At 46.7% G+C, this 20,898-nt stretch overlaps 1 protein-coding gene across 1 annotated transcript; it reads left to right on the top strand.

Moving 5' to 3' along the window:
• Positions 1-211: 211 nt before the first annotated feature.
• Positions 212-20,898, top strand: EXOSC10 (exosome component 10). The gene is made up of 25 exons (XM_074377435.1): positions 212-371; positions 2,570-2,706; positions 3,401-3,524; positions 4,783-4,887; positions 5,201-5,366; positions 5,514-5,628; positions 6,684-6,759; positions 7,205-7,315; positions 7,541-7,684; positions 8,189-8,379; positions 9,337-9,493; positions 9,653-9,801; positions 9,974-10,024; positions 10,676-10,787; positions 12,181-12,231; positions 12,396-12,474; positions 12,568-12,677; positions 14,369-14,464; positions 14,810-14,884; positions 16,039-16,126; positions 17,269-17,342; positions 17,819-17,990; positions 18,783-18,844; positions 19,507-19,583; positions 20,178-20,898. Exons 1-25 carry the CDS (start codon positions 255-257, stop codon positions 20,206-20,208), a joined length of 2,670 nt encoding a protein of 889 aa, XP_074233536.1. The 5' UTR covers positions 212-254; the 3' UTR covers positions 20,209-20,898.

Below are 20,898 nucleotides of genomic sequence, written 5' to 3' on the forward strand. Positions count from 1 at the left end.
AACCAGAGCCTGGGAGAAGCTGGCTTGAAATAGAATAATTGGATCCTCCAGTTTCCACCGTAAGTCACTGGGTTGTTGGCATAAGCGATTAGAGAAAAATGTAAATTCCCCTGGGTGGGGCTCCAAGAGCTGATGATACCCCAACTCACGCTCCCCAGCTCGTCCCCAGCGAAGACAGCCTTTACACATGCGCGCTGCACGCACGTCGCGTTGGCCGAGGCACTCTCGCGAGAAAAGCCGTGCAAGCCGGAAAAATGGCGCCCCCCAGTCCCCGAGAGTCCAAGGCCCAGTCGGCGACGAGCGCAGCCAACTGGGCAGCAGACGGGGAGATGGTGCTGCCGGGCTTCCCGGACGCAGATAGCTTCGTGAAGGTGAGTTCGCGAGGCCTCGGGGACACTGGGAGCTGCCCGTGGCTGGCCGGAAGCAGGCCCGCGCCCTCTCCGTGGCCGCCAGCCCGGCCGCGCGCTCGCCGCCGCGGAGCCCCTGGCAGGGGTCGAGGGGCCGCTGCCCTCTCCGGGCACAGTCTGTCGCTTCGCCCTCTGGGGATGGGGCCTCGCACTCGGACACTGAAAGATGCCCAACTTCCCAGGGTCTTTGATCTCCCGTTTGAGCCCATGCAGTACCAAGGGTGAAGAACCGTCTCCGCGTCGGAGGGCTTCCTTGTCACCCTGATGTCCCCAGCTCTTGCGACCTCTACCCTGCCCAGGCCTGAGCCACCCAGCCGACTCTCCAGAGAGGCCCGGCCGCTTTCCGCTTCCCGCACTTCCCATCATCCTCCCCTTTCGCAGCCGGGATGGCCCTACTTCCCTCTCCTGAGGTCCAGTCCTTCATAATACCAAATCCTGGGTTTAGTATCACCTGTTACAGCTACCACCGAGTATCCCTTCTGTATGTGCCATAGAACATTTGTGAACACCTCCTCGAAGGAAAACAGTTAATTTAGATCATTTGTCTCATGGTGCTTAAATATGAACAAACCAACCTGGGATGAAACACCTCATGCATAGCTCTTACAAGACCATGAAACTAAAATACTTTGTAAATTGACACTGCAAATTCCTCAAAACCTACTCGCATGATATCTAATTTATCATTAGCATATATTGTTATTAATTCATTTATTTGGCGCTGAATAGTTCCTTCCTGGACCACTAGCCATGGTCCTGATTGGGTGGCTCACTTGCTACCATGTTCTGGACCATGATTCAAGTTCCCACCTCTCTCTTTTTTTTTTCCCTCAGAAAACATTTATTACACAACTCACAGTGATGTCATTTGGCTTTCATATGACCAGCTGTCATTTACCTATGACAGCCACTTCAGGTTTTTTTCTCATGTGTTGTGACCACACAATTAAAATAGACGCCTACTTGACACTAACTGAAGTCCATAAACAAGTCCAGTTGTGGACAGTAGCCATTATAAATTAGTCATCCAAAAGACCTAGAATATTTTTATATTGCTTTTAGATGCTCACCCAAATGAAAGCACAAAAATTAATTCCCCTAAAAAGCCCATGGATCTGAATTTGAGTGATAATAATAATAATAATAGCACTTATTTGCCAGGCACTATCCTGAGTGAGTTTATTAGCTCATTTAATCCTCACAGCATCACCATGGGGTAGCCTACCCACTTTTACTGTGCCTGTTTTTCAAAGTCAGAAACTAAGGTTCAAATAAATGAAACAACTTGCCCAAGGTCACAGTCAGTAGGTAGTAGAGCCAAGTTTCAAACCCAGGCCATTTTTAATATTAGCCATATTATATATGTATCTGTTCTTCCCTTACTCTCAGGAACATAAGCTCCAAAACTTGGTTTCATGTTCACCGTTTTTTTTAACACCTTTATTGTGGTATGGTTCCTGTACAGTAAAGTACACATATTTCAAGAGTACACTTTGATGAATTTTGATAAATGTATACACCCATGAAACCACCACCACAATGAAGATAGCTAACATTTCCATCACTCTCTAAGAGGTGTAATTTTCAAATTCATAATTTATCCCTTCCCACCCCCTTTACCTTCTGGTAACCATAAGTTTGTTCTCTATGTCTGTGAATCTGTTTCTGTTTTGTAGATAAGTTTATTTGTGTCCTTTTTTTAAGGTTACACATATAAGCGATATTATATTGCATTTTCTTTCTCTTTCTGGCTTACTTCACTTAGATGACGATCTCCAGGTCCATCCATGTTGCTGCAAATGGCACTTTATTCTTTTTTATGACTGAGTAGTATTCTTTTGTGTGTGTGCGTGCGCGCGCACACACATACCACATCTTTATCCAGTCATCCGTCAATAAACATTTGGGTTGTTTCCATGTCTTGGCTGTTGTAAATAGCGCTGCTGTGAACATTGGGGTATCATGGTCAATGTTGTATCCTAAGGGATTGGGGTAAAATCAGCACTAAATGAATATGTGCTGGATGCATGAAGATTGTATATCTTCATCATCTGGCATAATTCATTATATATATATATATATAGTAGATCTTGAAAAAAATGAGTTGCTGAATGAGTGGGGATCCACGTTTAAAACATGCTTGTTTTTCTGGTTTTTGACAGTTTGCTCTTGGGTCAGTGGTGGCAGTCACCAAGGCATCTGGGGGCCTACCACAGTTTGGTGATGAGTATGATTTTTACCGAAGTTTTCCTGGCTTCCAGGCATTTTGTGAAACACAGGGAGACAGGTTGCTTCAGTGGTAAGTACTGTATATTGTTTTCTCATGTTGAAAGAAATGAATATAAAGAAGTAGATGATTTTTTCCTGAAATTCATTTTTTCTTACCATAATTTTCTGTTTGGAGCTAAAAAATGTAAAAATGAGACAATGGATTTTGAGTAGGGAAGTGTTACTTGGTAAATTTTGAGTTTAACTTTAAATATATATATAGACTATTGCAACTATAGACAATGAATCTTTCTGAATTAACATGGGACTTGAAAACCTAGATCCACGATTCTCTCACACAACTTGCAGAGTCACAAGTATTAGCTTTCTAATAAATGAATTAGGACAGACAATACACAAACATTGATTTTGTTTAACTGTTGCATGACAGAATTAGAGAATCTGTTTCAGAGTTCATGTTAAAACAATGCAGAGTACATTATTTATGTAGTGTTGTATATATTTTTTAGAATCTACAGGAAGCATCAGGGTCATTTCTTCTACCTCTTCAAATAACGGATGAGGAAAATGAGTCTTAGTGACATTTAGTGAATTGCCCAAGGCCACACAGCTAGCAGTGTTTTTTGCTCTAAGGGTACAGGTTTTATTAGTTTGGTCAAAAAGTATTGGGAATAGTCTGAGTCAAGCCTTGTGAGCTTTCTTCCAGACTGTAAACAGGTGAACAAAAGTATACAAACTAACATTGGTTTTCCTGTCCTTCCTAGCATGAGTAGGGTAATGCAGTACCATGGGTGTCGAAGTAACATTAAGGACCGGAGTAAAGTGACTGAGTTGGAGGACAAGTTTGATTTGCTAGTTGATACCAATGATGTTATTCTGGAAAGAGTGGTGAGTATTTCACCTTACTCTTAAGACAACTAACAAATGAAGAGCTTTTGAATTATTAAAATATGAAAAGAAACCCAAGCACCTCAGAAAATGAAAAGAAAGGAAATTGAAGTTTCCTGCACGTAACAACATTCCCTTCCTCTGATAATTGGCTTCTTTTTCCCAAAAATAACAGTTGTCTTCAAGTATATCACTTCAAAATATCACTGCTCAGGGGACACCTATTTTTCAAGTGCCTTATTAGAAATCTACCTTCCAGATTTGCAAATCCCAGTTTGTTGCAAGAGAAGAGGCCTCAGGTTACAGAACCCAACCAAAATGTAGTCTGTTTTTACTGTTGTCCACTGTCTGCTGAACACCCTGACTTGCATGATTGGAAGGATCATTCGATCTAGCTGACTATTCATGCCTAATTCTACAGCAGAACATCATTTAGAGACACACACAGAGATTGTCCGAAACAAATCTAACCTCAACCATCTGACAGTCCTGCAGATGTTTATGTGGTGCTCTCCTGACCCAGGAAGTCATCTCTCCCATAGTCCAAACACCCACAGGTCTTTCCGTGGTTTCTCATATTCTATGATTTCAAGTCCTGCCATTCTGCCATTTGTCACCCGAGTGCACTTCTGTTCATGGTGCCCAAACTGAGACTCCACGTCTGCTTCTGCAAAGTAGATCAGGACACCTTTCATTCTCACTCTAAATACCATCCCTCAATGTTTAATATATGCATCTAGGGTCTTGTTAGTTATTTTGGTGGGCCACATCATACTCTTAAGTCACTTTTTTTTTTAACTATTCGGTTTCTTTTTTAAAATATTTTATTTATTTTTATGATCACATTATTCTTTTCTTTCTTTTTTTTTTTTTTTTTTGGTGTGGGGTGGAGGTAATTAGATTTATTTATTTTTAATGGAGGTACTGGAGATTGAACCCAGGACCTCGTGCATGCTAAGCACATGCTCTACCACTGAGCTATATCCTACCCACTGTTAAGTCACTTCTGAATTTTCTGCCCAATTCAGGACTATAAAGAGTTGGTCAAGGGTTGGGAGTGTCTGATTGTTGCCCTGTCTTTCAGCAAACAATGCTCTAATTACTTGGGATGACTCTAATCACCTCTCCTGCAGCAAACCACTCTTACAAGTGTATATGCTCACACATAATTTCCTGAATGTATTTTGTACAAATTTTAGGTATTAGCTCTGTTAACCCTGAAAGAACAATACTAAACTAATACCTCTTCTGCTCTTAGGGTATCTTACTGGATGAAGCAGCAGGTGTGAATAAGAATCAACAGCCTGTCCTCCCTGCAGGATTACAGGCCCCCACAACAGTGGTGTCCAGCTGGAACCGGAAGGTGAGGGCTGCTTTTCAGATTAACTAGAACTTCCGATGTCAGCTTTGTGTAGGGCCTTTGCCTGTTCTGATTTGCATTTCTTCTAATTTATTGGACATAGAACTGGCCACTGCCTAACTTGTTCTCGTAAACAGACATGACCTAATCACATCACTCTTGTCTACTTTGCTCCCCCAAGTCTCAACACACACATACATTCGTTAAAGAATTGTCCTTGGAATGCTTTTGTCTTCTTGGAAGGCCTAAATTGGAATTTACTTTTCTAATTCATCAAGCTGCTGTGTTATAAAATATTTGTTCTTACTGGTCACAGGCAGGAGAATATAGCAAAAAAACAAAATCTGAAACTTTCCGGCTGCTTCATGCAAAAAACATCATCCGACCTCAGCTTAAATTCCGAGAAAAGATTGACAATTCCAACACGCCATTCCTTCCCAAAATCTTCATCAAGCCCAATGCTCAGAAACCCCTCCCTCAGGGTAAGTAGTGCCACCTCTGCCCAACAAAGACAAATGACAGGGGAAAGGTCTCCCTCCCACCTTCCTTCCTTCAAATTCAAAGGGAGTCAGTTAATGCTCCATTACTAGACAAGATGTGAATGTTTTTGTCACTGCTTGGGTCTCCAGCACTCTCTAAAGAAAGGCGGGAGCGCCCACAGGATCGCCCTGAGGACTTGGATGTGCCCCCTGCCCTGGCGGACTTCATCCATCAGCAGAGAACCCAGCAGGTGGAGCAGGACATGTGAGTGTTTGCCTGTCTGAGCTTTCTGCTATGAGTACTTAGTGCCACATTTTCACTCAGTTTCACTTTTGTAAAATGTGTAAATGAAAGCAGAATCTGAGGAGTGGGTGACTCTTCATCTCTTCCTGACACGGATCTCAAACCTGCTTGTGTTCACTGAGGGCCTCACACAAGCAGCATCTTCTGTCGCCCTCCCACAGTCCTGAGAGGTGGCAGTTGCTCTCGTCCCCCTTGTAGAGATGAGAAAACAAAGTTAGAGATTCTCACTTCCCACAGAACTACAACTTTAAACTCAAGTTTTCTTAAAATTGTCCTTCCTTTGTATCACTCTGCCCTTTCTTGTTAGGTAGGGACTCACACAGTAAGGTAAGACTCATTAATAAATTCAGTTAAAAAAAAAGAAAAAAAGGCATTTTTTCACTGGTAGTATAAACATCTGGGAAAAACTGCTTAAAACTGACAAAAGGACTTTGCCTTCAGTATAAAGAAAAAAGGTGATGAAAACTTGGTGGGTGTTGGAGCAGAGTCTGTCTGAGCATTCATGCTTTCAGCCCTGGCTTTGCACCTTGAGGCCACCAGCTAAGTGCTAGAGAAATAAAGGTAATGAAAGGTGGCCCTGCCCTCGAGGAACCCAGAGGCAGGATTTTTATGCAAATATCTGATAGAGGAACAGGAAGAAACACATCATTTGGTATATTACCAACTCAGGTATTTGCCCCGTGCGCTCTCACTCACGGATTTATTATTCCAAACCACAAAATATATATCCTATTTCTGTTTCATGCACAGCAGCAGCCATACACTCTTTTGCAAATTAGTGCTCAAGTCTTTATAAATGAGTAGACTTTGAATTACCATACTTTAAGGGTGAACAAGTTTCCCCTAACTTTTTTCTGATGCACTTGAATTGTCATTGAAATAATGATGCTTTTTAAAGAGAGAAAATATTTTCATAGTAGTCTTGTTTGTTTTTATAAATTGGATTAGAGCAGTTGTTTTTCTTGAATCATGGTATTGATCACAAAGATTTTGTTGTTGTTGTTTTATTTATTCAGGTTTGCACATCCTTATCAATACGAACTAGATCACTTCACTCCACCAGATTCAGTCCTTCAAAAGCCAGAGCCTCAGGTAAGTGCCCAGCCTTAGTTGACGGATGGTACCTGAGTAGCCCAGGAAAAATCGAATAAATAGATGAGTGGACGTAATAGTGACTTTCCTTAACATTTATAAAGTAGAAGGTTATGGCTTTGGATCTTTTTTTAAAGTTTTATTTTGGAGAGGAGAGAAGTAAGCATCTTTTTTTTTTAAATAGTGGTTCTGGGGGGTTGAACCCAGGACCTCATGCATGTTAAGCATGTGCTCTACCACTGAGCCATACTCTCCCCACTGAATCATTTCTTGAACTCATAATTCACTTTGTACTTCAGTGAAAGATGATTCTTAATATCCTTCTCTTTCTGCCTGTACTGTTTTTTTTAAATATATATAACCTCTTTTATTTGATCATATAGGTTTTTTAACATTGATGAAATGAAATAATTTTTAAAATTCTGCCTGTACTTTTGTGATCCAGTTATACAGACCTGTAGAAGAGACGCCTTGTCATTTTGTGTCCTCGCTGGATGAACTAGTGGAGCTGAATGAAAAGCTCTTGAATTGTCAAGAATTTGCTGTAGACTTGGAGGTAACTAGGAAATGACACTGAGTGAAATTTTTATGTTTTCTGTGAGTTCACCTACTCAAGAAGTATAAAATTTTTAAAAAGTATAAAATGAATACTAATTTAAATCTGTTTTTTGTTACAAATTAATCTCATCATTTTTCTTTCTAACTGACTTTTCAAAAGCAGTCAAGGTAAGCCTGGGAAAATCATTTTTTTCCTGTTCTCCCTTCTTTCTCTGTGTTTTAGCATCACTCTTACAGGAGCTTCCTGGGGCTGACCTGCCTGATGCAGATTTCCACCCGCACAGAAGACTTCATCGTTGACACCCTGGAGCTTCGAAGTGACATGTACATTCTCAATGAGAGCCTCACAGACCCAGCTATTGTTAAGGTCGGCCAGCCTTTTCCAGCTCTTGCATTTGCAGGATTCAAGTGCGTTTCAGTTTACTGTTTTCATTATTTCAACGTAGACCCAATAAAGCTGAGAGAAATAATTGTAATTTCCAGCACTAGGGTACCACAGGCTAAACTGCTTTTGTTTCTAAACCCCTGTTGGAACAGCTTAGACTTAGCTCTTTACCACCCAGAAAAATGTTAAATCACTTTAATGACTACTGCAGTGAGCTCGTGCTGTCAAGATTGTGTGTCCATAATGACTACCCTGGAAGCCAGCAGAGCAGCTTGCTTAGAATCTTCGGCTGTTAGCAGTTAAGAGTATGCAATTAGGAGAATAGAAGGCCATGGCCCAAATTAAAAGAAGCATTTAAGACTGAACCCATTTTAATCTTTATACCGGATTCTAATTCCAGTGTTCTAATAACCTGGAGACAGAGTTCCTTTCAGAGCATGAGTGGCCTTGTGCCCTTGTACTGCATGACTGTGGCTTTGTTTTCAGGTCTTCCATGGTGCTGATTCAGACATAGAATGGCTGCAGAAGGACTTCGGGTTGTATGTGGTGAACATGTTTGATACCCATCAGGCAGCACGCCTTCTCAACCTGGGCAGGCACTCCCTCGATCACCTGCTGAAGCTCTACTGCAGTGTGGAGTCAAACAAGCAGTATCAGCTGGCTGATTGGAGAATACGGTCAGTTTGTTCCCGGCGAGGAAACAGGGTTGGCAGAAGAGAGCAGGGGCGTTCGTTAACCTCCATCCGTGGAGACCTGCGTTCAGGCTGTCACACCATTTGACTCTCGAGTTGGATGTCGTTGGGCTTTTCTCCAGGTGTCTTCAGTGGCATAAGCACAACTGGATGTTTTAGAATAACATGAAGTTTATGTTGGGCTGATTATATTGCATAGATTAAAAAATGCTTCATATTTGAAAAAGCTGGGAACTACTCTCTTAAACAAACAAACATTACATTATGCTTCGTGGAAACAGCAGTTGAAAGAGCCGTGCCGGCTCAGCATTTGTCCGTGCCAGCCTCTTGTGTGAGACTCAGATCTCCCCGGGAGAGATGCTTGGGTATGTGTGCAAGATGACCTCCCGTAGGAATGAGAGAATTCTAAGGTACAGAGCTGATTAAGCCATGTAACCACTGTCTCCTCCAGGCTCAGACTGTTGCAGAGTCTTGCTGCACTTTGGGGAGTTCTTGCTCAACTTGATCATTTTCGGGTGGCCAGCTTCCTCTGTGAGGTTGCAGCTGTCGTATGGAGAAGCCACTAAGCTTTTCTCCAGTCCTGCATACCAGGATTTCCAAAGAGAACCTAGTAAAGTCCAAATATAGGATGAAAATTGATAAAATCTAAAAACCACTGCCTGTTGTTTAACCCTTGCCACATGCCAAACCCCAGGCTAAGATTCAGACTCAGGACAACAAGGCTTATTGTTAACCACTTTGTTACCCTGCTGCCCTTTGCACCCAGCTGTGAAAAGAATGGCTTGTCACGTTAAGATGCAGGAAATGCTGACGGAACTGTGGTATTGGCTGTGAAAAAATCTTTGATATTAGAAGGAACAAAAAAGCCTTAGCACCCGCAGAGTAGACAAATCTCTGCCCTGCAGGAAACCAGTGAAACGGTGTTCTCTGTTGCCATTCCAGACCTCTGCCTGAGGAAATGCTCAACTACGCCCGGGATGACACTCATTACCTGCTTTACATTTACGATAAAATGAGGCTGGAACTGTGGGAGCGAGGCAATGAGCAGCCCGTCCAGCTGCAGGTGGTGTGGCAGCGGAGCAGGGACATCTGCCTCAAGGTAAAACCCGGCCCGAGCTGCGCAGACCCGGCGCTCTGGCTCTGATCAGGCCCTTGTCTTTGCTCTTCACATTTATGAAAAGAGCCCAGTGTCTTGAGAAGGAGCCCAGGGCACAATATTGATTCCCCTTGATCTTGACTGTTCCCTGGTATTTTCCAGAAATTCATCAAACCTATCTTCACGGATGAATCTTACCTTGAACTATACAGGAAGCAAAAGAAGCACCTCAACACGCAGCAGCTGACGGCCTTTCAGCTGCTGTTTGCCTGGAGGGACAAGACCGCTCGTCGGGAGGATGAAAGTTATGGGTGAGGAACTAGAAGTCCTTCTGCTGCTTGCTTCCAGACTGAACAGGTCTGCTAACAAGGAAATAATGGACTCTCTTTTCCATGAAAGTTGGTTGCATTTTCCCCGAGTTGTAGCGCTTAATGGAACTTGCTGGCTGACTTGAATGTGATCCTGTTGCCTGTTTTATTCCAGATATGTCCTGCCAAACCACATGATGCTAAAGATAGCTGAAGAGCTGCCTAAGTGAGTCTAAGAAACGATTAATATGTTCTGACTTTCTCAGTAGAGAAATGTTGTCCTTCAGAATCAAGCTTCTCTGACTGTTCTTACCTCAAGGCTGTTTACTTGGAGAAGATCAGTGCTCTAAGGAAGTTACAAGCCTGGGGAACGAGGGATGCGGAACCCCTGCCCTTGGGCTGGCATTTAGGAAGTAAAACTTCTGACCTGGAACTGTTTCAAAGTTTACACCTTATGTTAAGTCCCATGTAGGTCTCCGAGCCTTTCAAGGGAAGGAAAATGTCTCAGGCTCTCTCCTCTGTACCTTCTTCCAAATCAAGGTATCTCATGATTTTAGATGTTTTATGATGTGAATTGAAGTGCAAGCAAAAAATCAAAATTCGCAGTCTTCTGTTCACCCGGTTGCAGAACCGCAGGCCAGCAGAGTGCTAGCACTGGTCTCCAGCTTTCCTCGAGGCCGCTGGAGTGGGGCTGCTCAGAGCTCCGCGCGGCAGAGAGGGCGTGTGGGAGCTGCTGGCCCAGCTGCCCTGACACGAATGTGTTTCCTTAGTCTTCACCTTGGCTATAGCACTCTGCCTTTACCTGCTCATTGTTCTTTTCTGGAAGCGTTGGAGGGCTGTGTTCCTGAGTGATGAGTATGTTCTTTCTTGTCTTCAGGGAACCTCAGGGCATCATAGCTTGCTGTAACCCTGTACCACCCCTTGTACGGCAGCAGATCAATGAAATGCATCTTTTAATTCAGCAGGCCCGGGAGATGCCTCTGCTCAAGGTAAGAAGCTTTTCTGCTAAGTCTTCTCAGCTCTGTCTGCTAGCATCTTACTCCCTACAGTCTCCTTCATACACCTAATAGGATTTAGGAAATCCAATGAGTCTGTCTTGATGATAGGCAAAAGCTAAACTCATCCTTCTATTTTTATGACCTTATCTTTGATAAGCCAGTGGCAAGTGATGTCTAGTGACTGGGCTGGTTAGTTATTGTTCAGAGGCAGTTAACCTGGTGGGATAAAATGGAGTGGGGATCTCAGTGCAGGGAGCTCGTTTTGGAAGTCTGGCAGTGGTCCAGAATGCAGCGATAGTGCCCTGATGAGTGTGTTGGTCACAGAAATGGAAAGCAAAGGACAGGGTCAAGAACTGTCTTCATTTAAAATTATATTAGATTTTTTGATGCTTTTTTTTTTTTTTTTTAACTAATGGAGGGACTGGGGATTGAACCCAGGACCTTGTGCGTGCAAAGCACTTGCTCTGCCACTGAGCTGTACCCTCCCCTCAAGAACCATCTTCAAAGGAAAAGGTTGAGGAGACTTAACAGATGATGACAATGGCTGCTGCTGCTTTTTGGGCACCATGCCAAGTGCTGTAGAGGTGACCTCTGACTGGCAAGTGGATTTGAAGATAACGGAAGTGGAGTCAAGGACGACTCACTTCAGACAAAAAGTCTAGGTGACGGGAAACATGAGAACCTTGGATAGAAAAGGGGAGTTCAGAAGCAGCTAGCTGTGAAGGTGATGCTCGAGTGTAGACAGATTTAGATGAAAGCAGGACACCCGGCCGATGATACAGTTACGTTTCTGTCTGTGTGAGGGTGTGTGACGCACAGGTGCGAGTCCAGCAGCACGCGTCTCTGTGTGTGTCTGCTCTTGGGTAGATGATACAATATGTTCAAGCAGATTGGCATGTTTTCATTTGTGTTTTATTGGGACAGTTTTTAATGTGTTGCCTCAGTAGTAATATCAGTAGGTGGTAAATCATGTTTGTAATTGTTTGAAAGATTACTGAACCCAGAAAACTTAAAATCAGCCCTTTGAGGTGAAAGAGAGGAGAATCTGAGGATAAACAGATTTAGAGTCTTCACGTTAACACTTCTTTCTTAGCTCTGTAGTTTGTCCAAGTAAAGACAGAAACGCTGGTGACTAGAGGAGGATCTTTGCTGTCCTTCTATATTGCGCCTTGTCATGATAAAGGGTTTTATTCTTTCATCCAACAAATAATTATGAGCACTAAGTGATTACAGTGTCAGGCACAGGAGGGGATGAAGGGAAGAAGAAAATCTCTTGGCTCTTGGGAAGCACAGCCTAGTGAAGGGACACATCTGTGCTGAGGGAGAAACATGCGTCCCCAGGCTTAGGGAACTCCCTCACGTTCTCTTTGTTTTTACTCTTTAGTCTGAAGTCGCAGCTGGAGCGAGGAGGAGCGGGCCGCAGCCCACCCCTGAGGTAGAGTGGTTCATCTGTTGTCTCCTCTCTGGGGGAAGACGTCATCGGTAAAAGACAGCACAGAGTTAACCTCCCTGACAGACGCCAGTGCCCAACACCGGGGGCAGAAACCTGCCACGCGGCTGAGGTTTTCATGCAGACCTGTTGCTTGCTTTTTGATGCAGAGGTTGGAGAACGTTCTCTTTGGCCCTCACGACTGCTCCCACGCCCCGTCAGATGGCTATCCTCTCGTCCCAGCCAGCGGTAGCGAAGGGCCCGCCAGGACACCCTGGGAGGCTGGGGCCGCCTTGTGTGCCCTCGCGCCAGCCTTGACTGCGCTGACTTCCGTACCTGTAGGACCTGAGCCAGCACAGAAACAGGACGGCCTCCTCCCCGGCCGAGAAGACGGGGAGGCTCTGCTGGACACCAGATGCCTCATCGCCACCGCTGTCATCACGTTGTTTAACGTGAGTACCACCCTCAGCGAGGTGACGAAGATCCTGGGGGTTTGGGCTACCTTTGACTCGAAGTAAAAGCCAGTGGGGATAGGCCTGGGGGCAACCAGCAAGACGGTGTTTGCAAGAAATCCTCAAGGAAGGTTGACATCTTGATACTCAGTAATGCCTCGCAGGGAGGTGTGTGTGGCCTCCAGTGACGCATACACAGGACTTTCCCCTGGATATCTGTTGTTGAGGGCTAGCTCACCTGGTTCCCCAGAGGGATGGAGCAAGCTCTCTGCTAAAATGTACAGTGTGTGCTGCAGACACCTTCCTGACTGCCGCCAGCACCATCTGTATGTGCTTTGGATGAAAAAAAACAAACTTCAAAAGCATTTCTCCACAGTCTAGCTCATTGGAAGGGGTGAGCAGCAGGGGATGCAGGCACCAGGAGGTGGGTAGGAACTGGTTCCCTATCCCTGAGGGAGGCTGAGTCCGGGCAGAGAGTCCGTCCAGTCAGGGGTCCTAGGTGGCCCCCTTGGGCCAGGCTGTGTCTCTGGAATCCATGCTGGGACGTGACAGAGCTTATCCCTGCCGTCCCACCCAGCACGCGTCTCCTTGCTGCCGGTGACTTCAGCTGCAGGTTCTTTGCAAAAGGAAGACCTGGGTGCATCTGTCAGTCAGGGTGGATGAATACTGAAACGACCAGGGATAAAAGGAAAACCCACGATGAAACTCTAAATACTGCAAACAACAGATGTGGTAGAAAGGAAAAGCCAGAATTTCTAGAAAGAACTGACCAAGTGAAGCAAGAATACTCTTCATTTGGATAAAGACAAGCGGCAAACTTAACAAATGTTCGCAGGACGAGAAGCTGGGTGGCTGAGTGGGCTACGCAATTACCGGTCACAGCTCTCCCCTCAGGCTTGAATGCCAGGGCCAGGGAGGTGAGGTACCGCCAGGGAGTTCACACTCCTGTTCACTTCATTCCATGCATTTAGTCTTGCTCCTGTAATTCGTGAGACAAGGAGTCTAGGACCTTTAGTTGACCTCAGGGTTAACTGAGCCACTAGGGTGATTAGGCAGCTAAACATTTGAGCGAGGAAGGGGGGTGCCTGGTCTAAAGGGGGCTGCACCCCCATGCTCTATGGGGAGGGGGGGACCCAGCTACAGCGTAAGCAGGACAGCTTGTATCCATGAACCCAGCTGGAATCAACATCCTATTGCATAATTTCATTGATTACCCATAAAGGTTTATGATTTTAAATTTCAGGTGAGTGTCAGGCTACAACCTCAAGTTGTAGAGCCAGCGGAGCTGGATTTAAGTCCATGTTCTGCTCCTGTTAGCTGTAAGGCTCTGGAAGACTTTCTTAGTCTCTCCAAGCCTGTTTCCTCATCTGCAGGATGGTGAGAATAATGCCGTAAACGTCACAGGTTGTAAGGACACCATGAGAATTCAGTGATTCAATAAATATGTATTAAACACCCTACTGCGTGCTCTTAGAGGCTATTACAGGGCCTTATACATAGAAGACTCTTTGAAAGTTAGTTGTTAATATTGTAAATTAACTATACTTCACTTTTAAAAATTTAAGTTAAAAATTTTTTTAAATAAGAAATAAACGTAAAAATCAGCTGTCATTATTACTGTTACTCTTTTGCTCGCATTTTAATGTCACAAGATGATTAGGGTTTTAAGTGGTCGTTTTCCGTCCCTGCAGGAACCTAGTGCTGAAGAAAACGGAAAGGGTCCATTAACAATAGCACAGAAGAAAGCCCAGAACATAATGGAGTCCTTTGAAAATCCATTTAGGATGGTAAGTAATGGCAGTGTGCGTTAAGGGCGGATAGAAGATGTGGAAATTTCTGCAGCTGTAGGTGCCTTTTGCCTGGAAAAGAAGCCACGAGTCCTCGGAGACTGGAAGCTAAAGCCTTAGTATGGTGAAGCTGCCCCTGGCAGCCGGGCTGAGACTCGGAGTCGAGTCCTCTAGGACCAACAGGAAGACCTCGCTTGAGTGCCAGGCAGTCACGGCCAGGCTGACACTTTGAACTGAGGCCTCCTACGATGGAACCAGCCAGGAAACCCCCATCTCAGTGTCACTGACTCTGGGTCCAGATTCCGCTTCTCACCGCATTTAACACGACTGTTTCCATTTCTCCAGTTTCTGCCTTCACTAGAACACCGGGCTCATATTTCTCAGGCTGCAAAGTTTGATCCGTCATCAAAAATCTATGAAGTAAGTGGATTTGTCACCCTTTCTAAGAGTGACTTTCTAAGAAAAGGGGACTTCTTAATGTCTTAAACCTGGTTTCTGTTTTAAACAAGCCCATCTGTGAACCTCCCTGAAAACGAATTCAAGAGCCGCTCCGTAGTGTTTCTAGAGAGAGGAGCCAGGCTGTAATCAGATTCTCAAAAGCATTTGGAAACTTTGTAAGAGACAGGTCTTTGGTTTTTGTTTTTTTAAATTGAAGTTTAATTTACATGCTGTAAAGTACACAGATACTAAGTGTACAGCTTGATGCATTTTTATGTATGAATATTACTTGAAGGCTCTTCAGGGTGACAGCTTAAATTTTAAAACACCCTGTCTTATGTTGTGTGGTTTGTTTTTAACAGCGTTATGAACAAGCATAAACACATCTTCCCTGGGTCCCCATGAGATGTTCCTGGGAGCCCGTGTGCTCTTTGTTAGAAGCCTTCCTCCGTGCAGGAAGCACTGCTCTGAGCAGATGGGCGGCCCGGCTCCCTCTGCCCCCAGTACTGCTGTTTCACTAGGCAACAAGAATTGGGCCAGAACGGCGGGGGCCTCAGCCCTGTCGCTGGGGGTCAGCCTGCTGTTTTAGACATGGGGAGTCAGGTGGAGTTTCCGCCTCCTCTCCTCTTCCCCTCGCTGGTGTGGCACACCCCACAACCACAGGTCCCGTGCCAGGCTCATGCTTAATGTCACCTCGGTGTGTTCCAGTGCCACAGGTAGATGTGGTGTCATAAAGAAGCACATCAGACTCGCAGGAGTCCTGCCTTGAACACCATCTTTGCCATTTGTTAGCCACGTCCCACTAGACAAGTTATTTAGCTTCTCCAAGCCTGCTTCCTGTCTGTAAAGTGGGGGTGGGGTAATGATACCTTCGTCCCAGGATTATGGAAGGGATTGAATGAGGAAAGCAGCCAGCCCAGTGCCTGGAGTACAGTTGTACTTTGTCCTTTTTAATAAGTATTTTATGAACAAAGCCAGCATGAAGTTTTCTATTGTGTGTCATTAGATGCAGAATTTGTGCCATAGAACGTGTGTAGTTATTAGGTGAGCACGCTCTGCCTCACCTCACTAAAAAATAAAGCATTCCGAGGTGGCTGAGTTCGGGAGTTTTTTTGTTTTGTTTGTTTTCATTGTAGATCAGCAACCGTTGGAAGCTGGCAAGCCAGGTACAGGTACAAAAAGAGTCTAAAGAACTTGCCAAGAAGAAGGCAGCTGAGCGAACAGGTAGCGTAGCACTCACTCCCTGCGGACTCGGTCGGCGTGTTTGTTTCAGAGCAGTCCTTGCACAGTGCTCTGTTGACTCAGTCATTGGCAGAGCGCCAGGTACAGCAAACAGGCCCAGGCCCTGCCCTCCGCAGCCTCCCTTCTGCTGAGGGACGGTGGGCAGGAAACCGTAATCGTGGGACCTGTCAGACAGCAGCCGGTACTTCCATAGAGGGAGGGGTAGGAAGTGCTTGGGGGTGGGCGTGAGGGAGCACGAGGGCTGCTTCTGTACTGCAGTCGGAGGAGGCGGTCCAGTGAACGTGGCATTGAGCAGAGACCTGCGGTGATCTGGGGAGCGTGTTCCAGACTGATGGCCCAGCAAGGCCAAGGCCCCAGCATGGCAGGTCGCTGTGCAGGCTCAGAGTGGTCGGGGGGCCAAGTGGATGAAGTGAGAAGGGGGAGGAGAGCAGGCAGGGTCCATTGTTCAGACTTTCATTCCAAGTGAATTGGGGAGCTCTGGAAGGTTCTGAGCAGAGGAGGGCTGTGAATTGACTTAGGTTGTAGCAGGCTCACCTGGCGACTGTGTTGAGAGTAGACTAGAGGACAAGGCGGGCAGACCAGTTAGGAGACAGGACGGGAATCCAGGTGAGCACCGATGCTGGCGTGGACGAGACGGCAGTAGAGGAGACGGTGAGAGGCTGTCAGAGCCTGGCTGTACCCTGTGCCAGCGCTGACAGCATCTGATGATGAGGTGAATGTAGGGCGTGGATGCAGGAGGTTTTAACCCTAGAGGTGGAGCTGCCGTCAGGGAGGCTGCAGAGGGAGCCGGTGTGATGTAGAGAAGGCTTTATTCTGGTCCTTGACACGTTACAGTTGACATCCCTATGCGGTGTCCTCAGATAGTTGTCCAGAGTTGGATGAGTGGGTTGGGTTCTGGGAGAGGAGCAGGTAGGGATGTGGATCGAGAGGGCGGGCGAAGATGAGAAAAGTGTCAGGGTCCTCACCCCCAGGCAGCTGTCCTTCAGGGATTGGGGGAGATGGGGTGGGAGCAGCAAAGGGGGCTGAGGGGCAGAGAGGCCGAGCTCAGCTGGGGTAACGGGGTCAGGAGGATGGAGGCTGGGCTGCCGCCATCAGAGCCACAGAGATGCTTCTCTCTCCCGCAGCCGCCCGGGACCAGGCCGAGGAGGAGTATAAAGCAACAGCAGAGCAGGCCGTGTCTGTCCGCCAGCAGGCCGCCGTACGTCCTGGCTTTTCTGCTTTTTCTTCTGAGAAATGCGATGCCCCTGGTCGTGGTCTGGATTTTCCTCTACTATCAGGAGGGCTTACCCTCGGCTTCAGATTAAATGCTTGCTTCTTCCCAGTTCCTGTTGGCTTGTCAAGTAGGGCCTGCCTCCTTTCCCCTCAAAAAAGTTTTGTCGTAATTCCCCCAAGAGAGTTTCTCCCACTGTGTTTGTGGTAAATACCCCGCTTGCCTAGGGTAGGAGACAAGGCCTCAGGCCTGGGGAGTGTCTCCTTCCCCAGCACCCGGAGCACTCTGGAATGCTTACCCTGCCCTGCTTAGTGGCCCAATGTCGTTCTCCTCTCCCCGTCACTGCATCCATACAGCCCCGGAGGCGGTGCCCCCCTCGCAGTGTGCTCACAGGAGGCGCGCAGGGCAGCCCCCTCTCCTGGACAGTTTCGGGCTTCCTTCTTATGGGTCTGTTGGATCCACAGCTGGAGAACACTGCCAAGAAGAGAGAGCGGACAATGAGTGATCCAAGGACGACAGAACAGAAACAGGAGAAGAAACGACTGAAAACTTCCAAGAAGCCAAAAGACCCAGATCCACCAGAAAAAGAGTTTACCCCTTACGACTACAGCAAGTCGGATTTCAAGGCTTTTGCTGGTGAGACCTGAACTGGTGCCCTGTAGGGACCATCTGGCCACGTTAGGTGGGAGGGGGCGGTGCAGTCAAGAAAGAGCATGACTTCAGCAGAAATTAAGCCACACCAGAGGCGTGGGTGGAACCAAGAACCATGAGGGCAACACAGGGACACAGCGGTGACCGGACGGAAGCCCGCTGCCCTCAGCCCCTGGGGCTGACCTGCAGGGGCTGCTGACTTGCAGATGCTGTCCATTCTGATAGTGGCTCCACCCTTCCTCACAGCAGCTTGTGCCCAGAAACACATTTCCTCACAGACACACACACACAGTAAAGATTTTGTTTGTTGAGAAAACCCGATGCCTGTGAAATGAAGCTCTGTGGTTCCTCAGCCTGCGAGAGTCCGTCTGCTTTGAAGGGGCTGCAGGTGGCATTCCTGACTGGACGTAGCAGCGTCCTTGGCAGCACAACAGTCTTTTCGGCAGGAATGTCACCTCTGCTCCCAGTTTACCGACAGTGGCTTCATCCTGCACAGAAACCAGGTGGATTTCCTTGATGTAAAAGTGGGCAGTGCTTTAGCCTCCTGCCCCCTGACCTCCTGTGACTAGACTTGTGAGAAAGGAGCCTGCTCTCCGGGCTGCCCTTGCCTGTTAGGAACATGACCTGTGAACTTACATCAGCCATAAGTTTCTCACCGGAAAGAGGGTAGCAGACTGACAACCCACCCTTCCGAGTGTTGTGCATCGGCCCAGTAGTCTGTTGTGTGCATCAGCTCATTTATACAGTCACCAGCCTCTTTCTTCCCTTACCTTTCAGGAAACAGCAAATCCAAACCATCTCCCCAGTTTGACCCAAATAAGCAGCCCCAGTCCGGCAAGGTAAGAGACAGGCAGAATTGTAGCATGCTTGAGGTGCTTTCGCCTTGTTTTGCTTGTTTGTTCGCTGGTGGAGGTGCTGGGGCTTGAACCCAGGATGCTGGGCATGCTGAGCATAGGCTCTACCACTGAGCTACACCCACCCCGGGAGGTGCTGAGTTTTTGACCTCTTCCATTGCTGAGAAGACAGGTCCATCTAGGAATCATTTTCCTTTGCAGATCTTGTCCCTCACCTCATTTCTTCCCAAGTACAGACAATACCCATCAACTTTTCCAGCAAGAGAAAAAAATTTTAGAGTCTATAAAAGCGGGTGTGTGGTTTTGAAGGGTGTTACTGTTTGCTGCCATGGGAATTATAGCCGCAGGCCGAAGACACTCCCTGCGGTGCCAGCACAAGCCTGCATTCACCCCGCTGCCAGCGGGTGGCTGTGGCTGCCAGTCGGCGTGGAGTGTGGCTGGATGTTTGGCATGTGGAAGGCGAGGGCTGTGCAGAGCCCTCCTGTTCCTGAAGCAGCTCACCTTGACAGCCTTGCCTTCAGAAATGCCCAGAAACATCCAGCTGCAAGAAAACCAGAGTCACAGCAGCGGTGCTGGAGTCTGATGGGCGTTCTGAGCTCTTGTGGTCGTGGTGGTCACACGGCTTAAATGGCTCCTTGTCTTTTCAGAAATGCCTTGCAGCCAAAAAAATTAAACAGTCGATGGGAAACAAAAGCATGTCCTTTCCAACGGGAAAGTCAGACAGGTAGGTGCAAGACGGCCGGCCTGGCCGGGGAGCCCAGCGAGTGGCCCAGAGGCCTCATCTGGAAAGACTCTCAGGGAGCCTCTCCCGACCAAATCCCTCTCTTTGCTGTTCAGAAAAAAAAAAAAAGTGAGCTGGGAGGCAGAGGTGACAGCTGGACGCCACTGCGTCCCAGAGCGCCACTTCCAGTCCTGCCTAGCTCTCTCCCCGAACCACACAGCTCCCCAGGGTCACGGCAGAGCTAATAGGTTTGAAGTTTGCCTAGATCAGCTTGTTTCTGAGGAATGAGAAAGAAATCAATAAGCAAGTGGGGGTTGTCGTTGTTCAAGAATATTTGAGTTAAAAGCAGGAACCCTAACCCCTCGAGCTGGCCCTGAGGGTGTGGCCTGATGGGGAAAGGCCTCTAGGGCTTGGTCAGCTCAGACCCGCCTCGCTGGGCCACAGGGGCCGCCCGCTGCCCGGCCCAGCTCTCCGGGACCCCCAGGCGTTTCCCCTCAGTTCTGCATTATTAAGGCTCACATTTTATAAACTGGCCAAGAGCCAACATCCAGCCAAACTGGAAGAACTAACTCTCTTGTTTTCATACTGTCTCTACAGAGGTTTCAGGCACAATTGGCCAAAGAGATAGTGTTGGAAGAGACCCTTGGGACCCCCCAGTGGACTGGAAGCACCACACGGTGGTGCTGGTTTTGTACAGACTCATTTTTAAACCATTAAAAATAATTCTTACTGGAAGAAAGCTGGTTCCTGACTCTTCTTTTGCTGCCACCACAGCTCTAGCGGGAAAGAGCAGATATCCATCCAGACCGCCATCCTCAGCTGTCTGTGGGTAAGTGTGCCCTTGGAGAGATCGGAACCACCCACGAGAAGGAATGCAGGAGTCTCGTGTTGACTCAGGAGAGGGCGGCGGCTCAAGGCCCAAGCGCGCTCCCCAAGTCTCCACCGAAAAACGGTTCCGTGGGCCTTCAGATAATGCGAGTGAAGCCAGATGGTGGAAAATACCTTCAGGAAAAGGAGCTCGGGTGCTTAGAGCGGCTTCTTGAGGACCTGGTCCCCCTCTATTCCTTTCTCTCTCCCCCTTTTTTTTTTAAACTTCATTTTTTCCCGATTATAAAAGTAATGACATGTTTATTATAGGGAATGAAGAAGACATAGAAAAATGCAAAAGAGAAAAATTAAATCATCGGTAATCCTACCGCAGGGAAATAACTGTTAGCATTTTGATAGAAAGACGTTTTACCATGTGTACATACATTTAACCTATAAACTTGGCTTTGTATTTCTGTAGTTTTTCACCTTTAAAGTTTATGAGACTTTC

This window comes from Camelus bactrianus, chromosome 13, assembly GCF_048773025.1.
Source record: "Camelus bactrianus isolate YW-2024 breed Bactrian camel chromosome 13, ASM4877302v1, whole genome shotgun sequence".
NCBI classification, from domain to species: domain Eukaryota; kingdom Metazoa; phylum Chordata; class Mammalia; order Artiodactyla; family Camelidae; genus Camelus; species Camelus bactrianus.